The sequence below is a fragment of the Oenanthe melanoleuca genome, chromosome 8 (assembly GCF_029582105.1).
Source record: "Oenanthe melanoleuca isolate GR-GAL-2019-014 chromosome 8, OMel1.0, whole genome shotgun sequence".
NCBI classification, from domain to species: domain Eukaryota; kingdom Metazoa; phylum Chordata; class Aves; order Passeriformes; family Muscicapidae; genus Oenanthe; species Oenanthe melanoleuca.
In genome coordinates, this window is record NC_079342.1 from 21944720 (window position 1) to 21961347 (window position 16628).

General features: G+C 41.8%; 1 protein-coding gene across 1 annotated transcript in view; it reads right to left on the reverse strand.

Moving 5' to 3' along the window:
- Positions 1-2949: 2949 nt before the first annotated feature.
- Positions 2950-16628, reverse strand: part of SLC1A7 (solute carrier family 1 member 7) — a 55105-nt gene continuing 41426 nt past the window's right edge. The window contains exons 10-11 of the mRNA XM_056497044.1: positions 13579-13678; positions 2950-11542 (exon numbers count right to left, since the gene is read on the reverse strand). Of these exons, the coding sequence (XP_056353019.1) occupies positions 11306-11542; positions 13579-13678 (337 nt within the window). The 3' untranslated portion in view covers positions 2950-11305. The remainder of the gene's footprint in view (positions 11543-13578; positions 13679-16628) is intronic.

The following is a 16628-nucleotide window of genomic DNA, read 5'->3' on the forward strand; positions in this document are numbered from 1 at the left end:
CACAGTTGGCTTAATTTTTTACCAGCTGTTTTCCTGCTGGAGATCTAGCTCCACACTCTCCCTTTGGTTTCCCATAGCACATGACAGCAATTTCAAGCTGTTGTTCCCTACCTTAGACAATTCAACACACTCATTAATCATAGAAGGAACAATTGCTTCCTGAAGAAGTAAAAGTTTGGCCCTAGAAATTGCAAAACCCACACATTTTTGAATATCAGCTATACAGCTGAGCAATAAAATATCCTTCCAACCGACTGCTGAGATAGATTTCTATGTAAAATGTCCACAGAATGTAGCTCAAATCAATTAACCATCTCCAGCAAACACCAGTGGAAGTTCTGCAACAGAAGTTCTTCTGTGAAAAAGACCAGTTTATTAAACTCCTGAACAAGCTGAGAATATGCAGATTTGTACAGATTTGTGGAGAACTGTTCTATTATCTTTGTACTTCTGTCCCTTGGACTATGATTCTATGAAAAGTCAAGTGCCTTAGACTACTTTGAATCCCTTGAGAGTCTGATGCAGTGAGTGTAGAGGTGATGGTTCATTTTAGCACCTGTAGAATCGGGCTCAAAATGTCAGGATGTTCTCCATACATGCACTGTTAAGCTTCTGGAGCAAGCAGCAGCCTTTGTCAAAAGAGACTCACTACAGTTTAATGTGCAAATGATATAGACAGGTAAAGTCAGGAAACACCCAAGTTTGTTTCAAGTAGTTGAATCTGAATACTGAATCTGTCCTTTAAATGGGGCAGTGTTTTCCAGCAGCAAACCCCCCCCCCCCACCTCCAAAACATCACTATTCTTACCCAGTAAAAGCCTCAAATGTTCCAAGATTCTTTGATTGTTCTGTAAGATATTGGTGAAGGAGAACCATAGGCCTTATTCCTCACTTACGTGCTATCATCAGCACCTATGGCATTGGACATAATGCTAAAAATGTTAAATGGTAAAAATGGTACTAAGCTTACATATTTTTGACTGTGGGTGGTACCCATAATCCAAAATGGAGCAGGACCCAGGCTCTAATTTTATTATTTCCTCTAGTGAAAATGGGAGTTGAGAAGTTGGCCTTTTCTTAGGCCAGAAAGTGACAACACAAATATTGCTTTAATGTAACTTTCTTCTGGTAATTTGCTTGGATTTGGGAAAGAAAGGAATAGAAGGGTTTTAAGGCTGAGATAGATATATGAATAGTAAATACTTGAAATCTAAAACATTCAGTTGGCAATTTTATCCTTAAATATTCATTTGTACACGCTTGGTATTCCTGTGTGGTCTGTATGCAGACTGAGGTCTGGGTTTATTGGCTGTTTTTTCTTTTAAAAGCCGTGTTTCCTCATTACAGAGGATACTGCACAAAATGGGGGGAAATGGGATTTTTCCGAGCTATGATTTTTCACAGCGACAGGAGTACAAATGCAGCTTGAGAGCTAGAAAGAATTAATCAGGTGCCAAAAATAGCTCATGGATAATGAGCTTTTATTGCAGGCGGTGGGCACGTAGCCCATCTGTGTGTGCCATGTGGATGCCATGAGCCGTTCTCGCCCTCATCCCATCCTGCAGGGTGCTCACCCACGGCCATCCCCTCACGAGGATGGGGCACCCAGGATGGGGCTCCTGCCCATTCCCGCCTCCTGCCTCCTCCAGATACCCCCAGACTGGGATTTCTGGGGAAAGGCCTGCGAGTGCTCCATCTTCCCTAGAGGTTTCGCCTCCCCACATGGAGTTACGGCCTGTGCCTCCCCGGCGTGCTGAGGGGCCGGGGGTCATGCGGGATGCGGGGAGCCCGTTCCCCTCCGCTCCTCACACAGCTGCGGGCTCCTTCGGACACAAAGGGCTGAGGGCCGGAGGTCAGGCGGGATGCGGGGAGCGCGTTCCCCTCCGCTCCTTACACAGCTGCGGGCTCCTCCGGACACAAAGGGCCACGGAGGCGCCACAACGGAGCGGTCGCCATCCCGCCGGCCATGAGGGGGGAGCGGCCGCGGCCATGGCGGATCCTCTGTGCTGAGGGAGGCGGCACAAGGCCGAGGCTTTCCCGATACCAAGATGGTGCCCCGTGATTCCTTCTGCAAGGAGAACCATGATCCTGATGTCCCCAGGCTCAGCTGGCAGCAGGGGTAAGCTCCGGGGGAGCCATGTGGGACGGAGGGAGGCGGGATGAGGGGCGGAGCCTAGGCGTCTGTAGGGTGGTGAGGAGGGTCCTGCCGTGCCTCGGACGCCATGCTGTGGTGTCCTAGGTCTAAGTGTTCTGTTTAATGAAAAAGAAGTGCTTTACGCAATATATAGATACTCTTCAGAGGAAAAAGTATTTTAAGACTTTTTTTTTTTTAAATAAAGGTGGGACAAGACTATTTGCAAGAGCATGTAGTGACAGGATGAAGTGGTGGTGTTCTAATTGAAAGGGAGTAGATTTATATTAGGTATTAGGAAAAAATTCTTTGTTGTGAGGGTGGTGAGGCCCTGTCACAGGTTGCCCAGAGAAGCTGTGGCTGCCCCATCTTGAAGGTGTTCAAGGTGAGTTGGATGGGGCTTGAAGCAACCTGGTCTAGTGGAAAGTGTCCCTGCTCATAGCAGGGGATTGGGGCTAGATGATCTTCAAGGTCCCCTTACAATCCAAAGATTCTGTGATTCTGTGAAAAAAAGAAAAAAACTATGGATGAAATTTGAAGGGGGATGTGGGTGGGGCAGAAACGAGGCTGCCAAGGCCTCCTTTGGGGGAGCAGTGACAACTCCTGAGGAACTGACTGCAGATCTGGCAGCGGGACAGTGTCCCTGGCTGTGGGGCAGGGTCCCTGGCTGTGGGGCAGTGTCTCTGGCAGTGGGGCAGTGTCTCTGGCAGTGGGGCAGTGTCTCTAGCTGTGGGGCAGGGTCCCTGGCTGTGGGGCAGTGTCTCTAGCTGTGGGGCAGGGTCCCCGTGGGGTGCTCCCCTCGCTGTGTCTCCGGGCCAGGCAGCCCTGCCGGAGAGAAGAGCTTCTGCATCTGCTCAACAGAAGAATTGCCGCTTTGGGGACTTGGAGATTATTTATCTTAGCTCTCATAAATCCTTCAGGACTGTGCTTTGGAAGGGCAGTTGGGGAAAGGATCCTCCAGCTCCTGCAGGTGCTGGAGAGCTAGGCTGGCAGGGCTTCTCCTGAGGCACCCGTGGCCAAACGCCTCCTCCTCTTCTGCTGCTGTGCAAGACAGAGACAGGGGGCTGAGCAGGCGTTGGGTGCATGCAGGGGTGAGGCTGGGGACCTGCATTAGCAAAGCAGCTGAGAACAGGAGGTGTCCTCCTTCCTGGGACCCCAAAGCCATTTCTTCTGCTCCCCCGTGGTCCCACAGAGCACGGAGATGGCAGGGGGTCTGATCAAAACTTCATGATTGATCTCTCTTGAAGGTGTTTCCTGATGGTAAATGAGAGTTTAATTTTTGAAGCACCTTCTCACCATGTTGACTAAGCCCACTAGCATTTTTGCAAATTTTGCTTAAAAAAACCTAAGAAAATTTATTCTTATTTAATAAGAATAAAGATATATTTTGCAAATAGAATTTTTGATGGAAAGCAGTCTCTTGGGAAGCTCCTATGATATAATATAATATCCCATTAACTCTACAGTGTGATGTTGGTGAATCTTGATTCCTGGTTTTGGGTGTAGTTATCCTAAAAACTTAAACATATATAAAGTCTTATATAATATAAGCTTAGTTTTGTTTTTTAAAAAGTATTTCCTTTTCTAATAGGTTTAATTTACGGAGATCATTGTAATTGGTTTATTACGTTGCTAATACAAAAACAGTGAGTAAATTCCCTAAAGAACTCCATTGCCTTTAGTGAGGAAAATATTGCTGTGCTGCCCTGTAGCTGTGATTCATGCTGCTATTGTGAAGTCAGCCAGCTGTGAGATATATGTGCAGGCAATGGATGATAAATGTGTTCTAATAATCCAGTATACAAAGTATTTCCATAAAAATTCTTCAGTAGTATCCAAGGACATTAAAAAGTCCATCAATAAAGTCCTTCTTTAAATGGTTTTGAATCAGGCAAAGAGTGTTTTAATGCACAGTTGTACAGGCTACTCAAGTTTTCCCCATGATAGTTCCAGAATCTGTTTTAAGCATATGATTATGATACTGCTGAGAACGTTGCTTCTGATAAAAAATTGTATTGATTTTCAGTATTTTCAACTCCAGTTACATACAAGAAATTAATGACACTCATTTTGTTACTTGAGATAGAATTGTGTGTTTGTTGACAGCCATCCCAGGAATTAGCTTTAAAAAGATCTTAAGACACATCTTTTATGCAGGATTAAAATTAACTTTGATTACTTACATAACACTCTAGATGTCTCCCCTTCTTTGTGGTGGACCTCTGTTTTGGGTTTGTTTATTGCAAATGCAGCAGTGGAATAAAACTCAAAGCACTTCCCTGATGTGCTGAAGAGTTGTCTTGCTGTACCCTGGGGCACCCTCACAGCCTGAATGATTTGACACTGGAAGACTTACTTTGGTTGTTCCTGCTCTCTCTGCAAAGCAGGTAGGAAGAACCGAAGGGAATCTCCAATGCAAACCAGGCAGAAACAACCAAAGTGAATCTTCTGGGTTGTTCCCACCTATGGGATGAACAAAATGGGGTGCAGATCACCTCTTAGTACCTATTGTGAATTTACTCTGGAGAGCCTGTGCAGAAAGTGAGCTGTGGAGCTGTACATTAGTCCTGTGCTCAGCACCAGTGTGGAGACAGCTGAGAAGGAGCTGTGGAAATTCTCCCAATTGCAGAGCTTTTAAACTTCCTTTCAAAACTTCCTGCTAGAGCTAGATCCAATCCACTGGTGGACTGACACCCTCCTGTCCATCCTGATTCCTCCCTCCCTAGATATGTGGTAAGGAAGGATTCATGTCAGAGAAATTATTTCTTTTATTTCAAAAAGTGGATGATTTATTCTATAACAAAGGTAATACTGATTAACTATCAATATAGACTACCCAAATATCTGCACTTTGTTTTCAGGAAAACTCATTAAAGAAATATGAAAGTATTTAAATGGAAAAGAAGAAAGGTTGAAAATGCTCAGTTTGACTTAGTTCTGTATACTTTCCACATGTTTTTAATAGCCTAGTGGTAAAACCCAATAAAACCACTAGAAGCAATGAAATCATAATGAAACATCTCAAGGTCAGTCTCGTTTTTCTTTTGGTTTTGCCATTTAGCCTATGCAGTATTTGTAGCAGATGTAATATGAGATATCTGTGAACATAAAACACTTCTTGTTTTGCTTCCCCTGCTTTTTCCATCTCATTAAAATACTTTTTTTTGGGGGGTGGAGGGGGAGAATGCTGGGCTAGAGATATCAGATCCTTTTTAGGAAAGTTCAAAAGCAATGATTAACTATGGTGAGTTTCTTGTGGTGGGTCAGAGCCTGGCTTTCAGCTGGTGTGGTGTGCAGTAATACAGAAGCAAACGTTTGATTCCTAAATGAAATGCAGATACCTCTTTGTGATGAAACATGGCTGATTTTAAAGCAACAGTTGTAGAACTCTTTGTACCTTGCAGAACAAAACTTGCAGAGGTGGAACTTGAAAAGCTCATCTGCGACCTACCTGAGCACATCCCAGTGGAATTCTCAGTGGAATGGGAAATCTAGAATTTTATAATGATTAAGTTGCAAACTCTTCAGGAACAACATTTGCTGGTTGTTGTGCTGGACTGAGTGTTCTGTGCTGGTTTGGAAGGAAGGACAGCTGAGAAGGGAGTCACAGAAGCCTGTGGCCATGTGGGGACAGGAGCTTTGTGAGGAGAGGGATGCCTTGCTCCCTCCCTACATCTCCAGCTGTTGGTACCATCCCATCATGGAGCCAGCAGGGAAAGGAGGTTTGATACTATTGCAGGAGAAGTGATTGAACATTTCCCCCTTCACCCACCACATTCCTCATCTTGTCTTTCTGAAGCCACCTGTTCTTGTTTCCCAAAATACCACTCTGTCAATAACAGACTGCTACCATTTTACTTTGACAGCCTGTAAAATTTCTAAAATACCCTGTGACACAAATCTGCCAAAAGTCTCAGCTGTGCCAAATCTATTCCCATAAATCGTCCTCTAGGCAACAGAGATGCAACTGTTGCTGCTTTATAAGTGGTGGCATCTGAGGTTCTGTCCCTTAAAATGGAAGCCTGGCAATTCCTGTGACTATTGTGAGTATTGCTTCCAGAGAGACAGAAGTGGCTAATGCAAGGTAATCATGAGTCTCCTTTACTGTGTTACATAACTGCCTCAGCCTTCAGCTCATTTATCCTTCCCATGCATCACCCTGTTGATTTACAAAGGACCTTTTCTCTGTTTACAGATGGAAAGCAAACCCTGCATTCTTGTGGTCACTTGGGAAGTCTGAGTGAATAACGAACCTGACCTTTAGTGATCAGGCTTCCTGTTCTATTGATCTAATCCATTTGGGGTTTTGTGGGACAAACCCTCTTATAAATTCCAGGAATATCAATCAGTATGCTCTAGAGTAGTTAGTGAAGAATGTAATTTTGAGTGTCTCTCATCTCAACTGTAGGCGAAATCACAGGCTAAACGGAGAATTTTAATACGTGTGTTTCATTTTCAGCTCAGCTCTTAGGAATGGGTGGGTAAAATGTGTCTATTCTGGGGCCTCTTTTCCAAATGCAGCAAAGCCAGTTGTGTATTACTGCAAGAAGCTGTGCTCCCCCACTGCACGGTAGGCAACAGTAGCATCCCTGTAGGAACACCTTCATTACTTTCTCTCCTCTCTGTACTTAGTCCTCATCTGGGGGGCTGCGATCTCTGCCAGCCTGCAGGGTAAAGCCAGTGGTTGCTCATTGTCTGTGTGTCTGTAGTGACAGAGCTGCTCGTGCTGGAAAAGCACGCCTGGGTGCTCAGCAGAGGCACAGACACGGGGGTGCTTAGTGCTGGGCAAGGTTTGAGGCAGCCTGAGCTTTCCACATTCACTTCATTTCCCAGGTTACACATTTTGCTCACACACATCAAACCACCTTCTGCTAATAGTTACCTCATTTTTATGGAAAGCACAGAAAGGACTGAGGTAATTTCCAAGACCATCCATCTGGCTTGAAGATGAAGCTTTCTGTCTGCTTTGAAAGTATTATAAATCAGTTTTCTGTTGTTAAAGAGGGACTAAAATTGATGTTTGTTGTAGAATTGAAAGTGAGACCTCATCAAATGGGGGTGTTACAGAGTTCCTGTCTTTTCTAAGTGCTGTAGAATTGCTGGTATAGCAGGGTGGGCAACTCAAATTTAATATTTTGACTATTTAGATCATCTTATTTGTATGTTAGGATTTGTATTCAGGTGGCACGAATAAACTTAGCTGCAACTAAATAATTTAAGTGAAATCAATTAAGATTAGCAGACCATATGAGAAACTGTATTAGTTCCATAAACTTTTGTATTTGGGTTGGCAGCCAAAAGCTCTTGGGAGTTAGTGGGATGTGTAAGTGCTCTGGTGGTGTCTCTTTGAGTTCTAATTGTTGCACAAGGATTTATTACAGCAATTCAGTACTGCAGAACTTCCTTGGCATTGGCAAAATCCTCAAGAACCTGTTTTAGTATGTCTTTAATGATGCTTTATGCCACAACAATCTGCAGTGGCTCCTTTCCTCTCAGTAGTATCATCAGAGCAAAGGAGTTGCAAATTACCACAAAACCACTGCCTCTAATATGTGTGTGCTAATTTGGGTTACTTCCCAAATTCTTTATTCTATACCTGTGTCCAATGCACCACCCTTCTTAATTATCATCTTTCCCTCCTCAAGGCTCTTCCCCGGTGTGCCTTTAGAATACTTTAATTGGCTAGATTCCCTTTCTGTTTAGCAGGGGGTGGCAACTTCAAAATAGGATTGAATGTTGCCAGTTAAGAAATATGTTCTTTCCACATATGCTTGAAATTATAACAGCAAACTGTTGTAATAAGTGATTGACTGGTTGATTGATTGATTTTTTAATATAAATTTTTTGAGACTGTAAAGGTCGCATGTTTGTTTTTATGCTCTGAAAGTAGAAGAAACATATTTACCAACACAAAACTTGCACTCTAACTTGATAATCAACAGCTTTGTTATTTCTGTTGGAAGGAAGTGTGATTATAACTGGAAAATGTGAACAGATCCATGCATACAAATATGTTATGGAACCTACTGCTAGTCTAATTGCACTGTGCATCAACTGCTTGACAACACACACCATGAGACACAGAAAATAGCTAAATGGAGGAATACTTACCATAGAAATTAACAGAAATTGTCATAACACCAGGGTTCACCTCTCCCAGCTAACAGGGGTGTCTTGTGTTCAGTGCAGAATGACTGCAGTAGCCGTCAGGTGCTCCAGTCAAGGACACAATACACCAAGCAACACTTATTTACCAGAACCAAGATCCAAAGTGCCTTGGGTCTCTAGTTACAGCATTTCATACCACAAATTAAAAAGGCCAGGTGAGAAACAGGATCATTGCCTTCCTCCCAGCTGAATGGGAGACCCAGATTGCTGTAAACCCTGAGTTTTAAAGATCCAAACACTATAATGTAAAAAAACCATAAAGCATTTCCAATTTGCAGAGCAGAACTAGACATTCTTTGAATAGGGTTTGAATGCAGAAAGCTGGTTTTAAACCAAACTGTTGATTCCATAAAAATATGCCTTCACATATGAGACTCCCATATTACCTACATCTGAGAGCATAATGGGCAAAATTGTAGTTTTCTTTGTTGTGTAGGACTTGAGCAGCACAACTGACTGCTGGCTTTTGATGCTTTATCTCATTTGAAGTTCTCCTTGTAGAAGCTGCTTGAACATCAAAGTTGACAGACTTCTTGAGCCATGGCTGCACTGAAGTGTGTCCCACCAAATAAGCTGTCTCAGGCAAGGGGCAAAAGGATTTTCTCTTGTAGTTAGGCAAAGGTTGTAGGTGGCTGGGGAAGAAGGTGGTGGTAAGGCTAGGAGCACTTTCTGCTTGGCACAGGGGCACAGTGTGTGGGCAGACTCCAAACCACTTAGTCTGGAACTACTTGTTCCAAATCTTGAATCCACTTGGCCTCTTTCTTCATTTTTATCTATGCAAGGTGATTGTAAACTGATAGAGGACTGGCAGGATTATACTATCACTTCATGTAGCTGTGATTGACTGGGTGAAGTTGAAACTTTCAGTTGTGTTTTCTTTGTGGGCACAGTTGGCACACAGAGACCCTGTGCCCTTACCTTAGCTCATCCCTGGCTGCTTGATCTTGTCCCAGCATAACCCCTTCACTTGTGTTGACACAACTGTCTGTTAGGACTGTGCTAAAAACATATGTGAACTGGTTTGAATTAAATTATTTCTCATCTGGTTCTTTGTCTGGCCTCATAAATAACTGGGTCTACAGCTGGGAGAGGAGGGGAGGCAGTGCAGGCAAGAATGGACAGCTGGAGAGGGATGAGGGGGACCTCCTGGAGCTGCTGAGATAAAAGTGTCAGATGTGTTTGTCAGTCAGTGCTTCTGCCCATTCAGAGAGGCACAGACCAGCCTCAGCTCTCCCCAGTCACAGTTCTTATGACACTGCAGAGCAGGTCCTTTACAGGACTTGTTCTGGAGCAAATTGCTCTGAATCATTTCAGTTTTCCCCTGTTCTTTGTGTTCTGAGTTTGTTGTTTTCACTCTAGGATCAAATCAGGAAAACAGTTACCAACTGTACATATTTTCAAATTAATACATAATTTCTGAGGAACAGTATACAGATAAAGACAACCTATGTGTGTTCTTTCTAGCTTTACTGCTTGATAATTAAGCTGCTTATAGTATAGTGCTCTGAGGCAACTATTTAGTGTGCATGACATATGAAATAGTCTGAACAGGAGCCCTTAAAGAAGAGGTGAACGTGTATATCCCAGGAAAACCACTAATCATGAATGAATGATACACTGAATCAGCAATGAAGTAATGCATGAAACATTTCTGGTTAATGCAGAAATTGTCCTTTTTGTCTGGGTTATTTTCTCCCTACAGATAAGAAGGGCATATTTGAATACCAGGCACATGGTATCTCAAGCTGCTATGCCACAAGTAGCTAAATATAATATGTCAAGTGTATTGGTATGAGCTGGTATGTAATCTCTGGATCAAATCCCAACTTTTCAGAAGGTCTCCTTGCTTTCACTCTCTCTTTTAGCAGAGACATAAGAAGACACTAATAATTGAAGTGCACAGACAGCCTCTTTTTTTAAATGGCAGGTTTATTAAAAATGTTCTCTATCGCAACCGTTGGAAACATATGCAGCAGATTTTACTGTAAGTCAAAGATTCAGTAGACGGTGGACAGGGAGTAACTGACAACTGAATGATGAGAAATAATGGGGCAGTTTCCACAGCAAGTTCCTCACAAACCCCATTTTAACTCAGCATCCTTGGGTCCCAGTTTGTGTTCAGTCTGCCCTTCAGATGCAGCACGTAGTTCATGAGCTTCAGTTTTGAGTTTATACATATTTACAGTAAAACAACCTATAGGTTACAGGAGAGGACACATTAGCACCAGTGCTTATGGATTAGAGCTCACAGTGCCTCTGCCACTGCATGTGCTTGGAACTGACTTTACTGAAGAGTTAGGTTAAAAAAAGGTTAATAAATCTGGCACTTGGAAGGCAAATTGTGCTCTGCAGTGACCGAGGAAATCTTTGTGTTAGGTATCACACTAGACTGCCTGTCTCTGAAGGCTGCCCATCACAATTACTGTAATGCCCTTTCTTGCACAAATGCACACTTCACCTCTGCTTGCATTGTTATTTAGGAAGAGATGCAGCCCCTTGAGATCAGGAAATCAGTGTGATTTTCTTACTGCTGTTATAAAACTAATCACAAACTCTGTATTTAGTGAATATTAGACAAAATTGGTATCTTTAGCAATTTTGGTGAAACATTTTCACATAGCAAAAATTCTACAGTGTTCATAATTAACTGAAATTCACAAAAAAGGCTTTGGTTAGAAAATCAAAAAGGGTCAAATAAAAAAAAGCTTTTAAAAAAAAGAAGCGAAAGGAGTGTCAAATACTATATTGAAGTCAGTGAGTGCAGAATAAAACAGCAGTAGTCCATTAGTTAATTTTTCAGTAGTAAAATCTTCCACCTAAAGAAGCCCATGTCTCTTGCAAGCTGTGTGCTTTTCTTGACATTCACAGCTGGTCTCCTAGTTCCAGTACAAGCGGGTGGCCATAAGTCCACGTTTTCCTGTTCAAGGCAAAGAGTCCTTCTTCCAGCTGTGAGGTAGAGATTGGGTATCAGGTCACTAGGGTGTGAGATACCTCTGAGTGTAGCAGTCACACATTTGTTTCTAGTTCGTTTATTTCAATAGTGCAGTGGTCTTTACTGTTGGATTTCTTAGTGTGGTTCTCCACTGGAGTTTCTTCTTGCTCCACTTGTATGGGTATATGGTGCTGCAGCCCTTTCACTGTTTCTGGTCCACGAGCTTCATTCATGGTCTTCACACAGCCATTTCTCTGGTAAGCCACAATCTGATGGATGTTAACAGGCTTAGTTTCACAGATCAATGGCACCTATGTGAAAAGCATTAAGATCTGGAATACTGCCACTGATTGCTGTATACAACAGGAAGAGAATTTTTACTTGGAAAGACTGTGGGCTGCTTTACATTCACCAGGATTATCTAGAGCCTCCATAGACTTCCAGAAGCTGTTTCTCATATACACTAAAGCAGCTTTGCACCATCTGCACGAGGGGAAGGAGTCTGTGTAAAAATGCAAATGCTGTCACAACTCTAATTGAACTTACACTCATGGTAACAGCTGCTTGCCATTGGAAAAGTGGTACAAGTAGGGTAAATAGAGACCAGGGCTCACTTCAAAAGGCACAGACTCTCAATGTCTACTATGCTGAGCTCTGGGCAGTGCTTGCTCTTGGGTGCAATTAAATAGACCAATAAACCATTTGTTGTTGCCTTATGCCTTTCTTTTAACCCAGTAACACCTGTCTCTTCAGTTTGTTCTGTTTTGAAAGAAGTAAAGGGGATTTTATTAACTGATTCATAAGTTAAATATTGAAGTGTTCTTTAAATGAAACCAGATTCTGATGGGGAAAGTAAGACGTAAATACTGGCAAAGAAAGGAGGTGGGCTTGCAGCTGAGAAAATATGGCCTTTGGGTATATATTACTAACTGCACAAATTATGCAGCCAAAATGTATGGCAGACTAGCAGTATATTTTAGTACCATTACAGAGCATGATTCAAAGAAAAATCTCATCACAGATGACTAAATAATCCCTCAGGAGGGAATTTACATTACTGCATATAAGTTCTGACTGAGTTCTAAATACAGCAGTGAAATGTCAGGAGGCCTGTGTTATGCGGGAGCTCAGCCTACACTTCTGGCTTTGTAATGGATGACCTACCTCACCCAGAGCTTGTATTTTAGGGGGTTTGTTGGTAGCTGTGTGTGTAGCCCCTGTCATCAGTAATTACTGCAGGTGCTAATTACCTCAGAGGACACTGCCTGTCTTCTTACATACTTCTTGAAAGAGCAGAAATTTTAAATGAATGTTGCAGATAGGCATGGGAATGGGATTGACCGCAAAATTGTAGAATTAGAAAAATAATGAAAGAAACAAAACTTTGCTATTTGTGTGGAATACTACAGATGATGCACAGAAATTAAACATGTCTTGTGAAGGTTAGTCCTGTTGAAGAACTGTTCCTGCATGAACCATTCTGTCTTTGTGGAAGAAAGTTAATGAGAGTCTACCACGAGCTAAAATGGTTGGAGATTAGCACCTTCAAATCTGATGGGCTCATGGAATTAGGAATCTCCTTTGTCAAGGATTGAAGGAAGGACATGAGGAGTTCCTGTTACAAGGAAAGACTAAATGATGCATGCCAAAGAGGAAGGAGAAAGTGCATAGGAGTGGAAGGAGGCAGGGGAAAACTACAGAGGTATGTGTGCTGTATGAAATAAGATACAGAGGAATAAAAACAAAGATGTAAGGAAGTACTTGTATTAGATGTAGAAAGTATGAAGATGTCTGAGAGTGAAGTCTAAAATGGAGTCATATGCCCGTGCTAGTCTGGAAAGAAAATTATTGTAAGGGTGTCTTCAGATTATGCTGACTCAGGGGCTTGCAATGCCCAGGGTATTTGCTTTTGATGCGAGCACATTGATTATGCACATACACACTCATAGATACATTTACCTCCCCTACACACAGGTAGTCAAGGACATCCGTCACTCTGCTCTGTTGCTGGTCACTCCTCTAGCAGGACAAATTACTGGCCAGTCAGGAGGACCTGGGTGCTGAGTGTGGAACTCACAGTCCCAGCATCTCATGCATTTGCAGGACAGCACAGCTGCTTCTGCTGCTCCCATCCCCAATGTGCCAGTCACAGCTGCCTTGAACTCCAGTGGCTTTTCACATGACCTCATGGAAGAAGATCCACCCCATGTGCTAAGCTGCCCATTGCCCCATTCTATCCTCTCTCTGAAACAGCTTTTATAAACTGGAGGAAGCAAATGTGGGAGCTCACAGGTTCTTTGCCATAGCATAGCACACCCTGGCACACCCTGGCCCACAGCATGGTTACCTCGTCACCATCCTTGATGAACTCCTTCCGGCAGATGTGGGCCATGATCCCAGCAGCCAGAGCGTCCCCCAGGACATTGATCATTGTTCTAAACCTGTCTCTGGAAAATGAAACAGTAATGCTCAGGACATTGATCATTTTTCTAAACCTGTCTCTGGAAAATGAAGCCTTAATGGTAAGTTGTTGGTTCTCTGGATAAATTCCTGTGCCTCCATCAGATATAATTATGGCTGAAGGCTGGTTTTGCTAGCTAAAACATTTAGAAATGTTAAGAAGTTTGGTGTCAGGCATCCATTAGTTATTGAGCTACTTAATTGGGTTTTCCAGCCTTTTCTGAGCTTGATGTGCTGCGCTGCCACACACTTGATTGTGTAACTGAGCTGTGGAGCAGCTGTGTCCCCCTACAGATGCAAGCTGATTCAGCACTGAAAAGGTCGAATTGCACATCACACCTGCATTTCTGTCCCAGTTTATATATTAAGGTACAGCAATATGGCCTGATTTGGAGACTGGTGCTGCAAATACCTGAATTCAATCAAGGCAGAGATCAGCCAGTGCAACCAGTCCCTTATATTAGTGATCATGGTACCAATCTCAGCAACTAAAGTGCTGCTTAAGAAGATTATTGTATTGATAGAATGGGCAGGATACAATCAAAATAATTCAGAAGATTGCTATATGACTACACTCACAAACCAAGCAGCCACTGACCATATTTAAGTAATATACAATCCTGTAAAAGCTGTGGTGACTTTGGCTCTTTCACTGGCTATGCAGAAAGACTCTTCATTTTCAGTTACCTTTTCCAGTTTAAATTTGTATGCTTGACAGTATTTTGTGTATATATATTTTTTTTTCATTTATTCACTTACAGGATTTCTTCCCTGTTTACAGCTTTTACCACTGTCTAAAAAATAAATCTATTAAAATACAGACCATAAACAGACAAAACTGACTGGCTGTCAAAGACAAGTGCTACACTCGAATCATCCTGGAACATATTAGTTAAAATTGATGAGATTTCAAACAGATGATATAGATTTTAAGTCTGAAATACATCATGTCTTTTCAAAAAAAAAACATATACATCTGAAAACTCTGTCATATTAGTAACTTAATTTATAAATGTAGGTTATAAAATAGGGGTTCAGAAATCTCCAGATGTTTGGCTTATTAAAGTCAGTGATGGTCCAATATCAACACTGCCCAGACTTCTGGTACTGTATCTTAATATAGAAAAATAATTGAAACTCTGTGCTGATTTTTTTTTCAGATACTTTAGGCAGGTACCCAGTGCATATAAATGTTTATGCAGTTGCCTGCTTAATTATCATGAAAATTCCTGCATGAATGTTTATTTGTGTGTGGAGTTACCCAAACTCTATGTGCAATGCGAGTAACTTCATCAATAATTCCACAGCATACACCTAGACGTGATTGCTGACTCCAGGACCCAGTCCTACACTTGTTTGCTCAATCCATTTTTTAAAATTCCTTCTGTTCTGATTTTGGGTTTTGCCTTGAAGAAAATTTCCACAAGAACATGTTAAACAGGGAAAAAAACAGTTACAGCACATACCAATAAAAGTTCCTGTTACACACTGACTTCTTTCCTTCTTGATTATCAAATAGCAATTCTTGGAAAGATATTCAGTGTTGTGAATTTTGGATTGTGCAACAAGTCAGCTGTGGTAGAGAAGAAGTTGTATGAGCAGAGCTCAAGAGTTTGAGCTCCCTTTTGAGCTCTGATTAGTATATTTCCAAGAGAGGATTTTTCCAAGGAAACAGTGCTCCACACTGAAGCTCTTAAGAAAAGGGACTGCCTGGCCAGTTGTGCTCCATGTTCTGAGTGTATGGAGCAGTCTGCACTATGCATGAGGAGAACCACAACACTCACCACTGACATTTCTCCACTGAGAGGCCAAACCTGTTGCTCTCAGTGCAAATGTGTGAGTCAGTGGCATTTGACCTGTAGATGATGTTATTAAAGATGCAAAAGTTTACCTTGTGTTTGATAAATGAGCTGGGAAACATTTTGATTTTTTTTCTTTATGTGTCTAAGCACTAGCTAAAGGTATGAAGGTCACATACACGCCATGGCTACCCAAGAGAGTTGTAATACCTGCAGTGCATTGTAATGGGTATTTCAGTCTCGTGAGATCATCTAACCAGCCTTCTTTAAGCATTCTTCATACTCCAGTACTTCCAAAACTAATACTGAAAATATTCATCGTGTCAACCATGTTGACACTTTGCATCTGCAGGCTCTTGAAACCACCAAGTGCAGAAATACAGAAATATGCTTTTTGTTTGAAAGGTCATCTGCAAAAGACAGAAAATTGGGTCTATTCCTTACTCACTTTTTAATACCATCTGGAACTATAGCCTGAAAAGTCTTTTCTCTGTTGTTTTGAAAAGTTGTGTAAGACAAAAAGAAGAATAATTCCCATATACCCTGGAAGGCTTACTGGAAAAACAATGAAATGTTGATGTTGCAAGAGCTGGACAAAAACTGAGCAATATAGAAGGGAAAGGCTTTTGTAATACAGTCTTAAAATATTCAGACAACAGAAGATCATGAGTCCTATTAATGCTAATAATAATAATAATTTTCTGTTACACTGGACAGGAAATATTTTTTCTCACAATTCTTCGTACAAAAAAAAATAGGTGACCAAAAGTTGGATAAAATAGGATATATAACAGAATGGACTTGTAACACATTTTTACCCAGAACCCTGATGTAATGAAACTCCCTGTATTAAAGGAGATACATTTTATATAGCTTAAATAAAATTAATTTGGACATTTCCTTGTGTATGCATATGCTAGTTACCCAGTTTATTGACATGCTAATGAGCTAGGAACCAGTATTTTATGATTCATCTTCCTAAACTATTCACAATTGATTAATTCATCAGCATTTACATAAAAGTTGAGAGTTAAATAAAACACTGCTTATGAATTTTAAAGTGGTGCCTCTTTCCTGGTAACACAAATCCCTTCAATTTCAGCCCCTGCCTTTGCTGTTCAAACCCCTCTGACTGGGG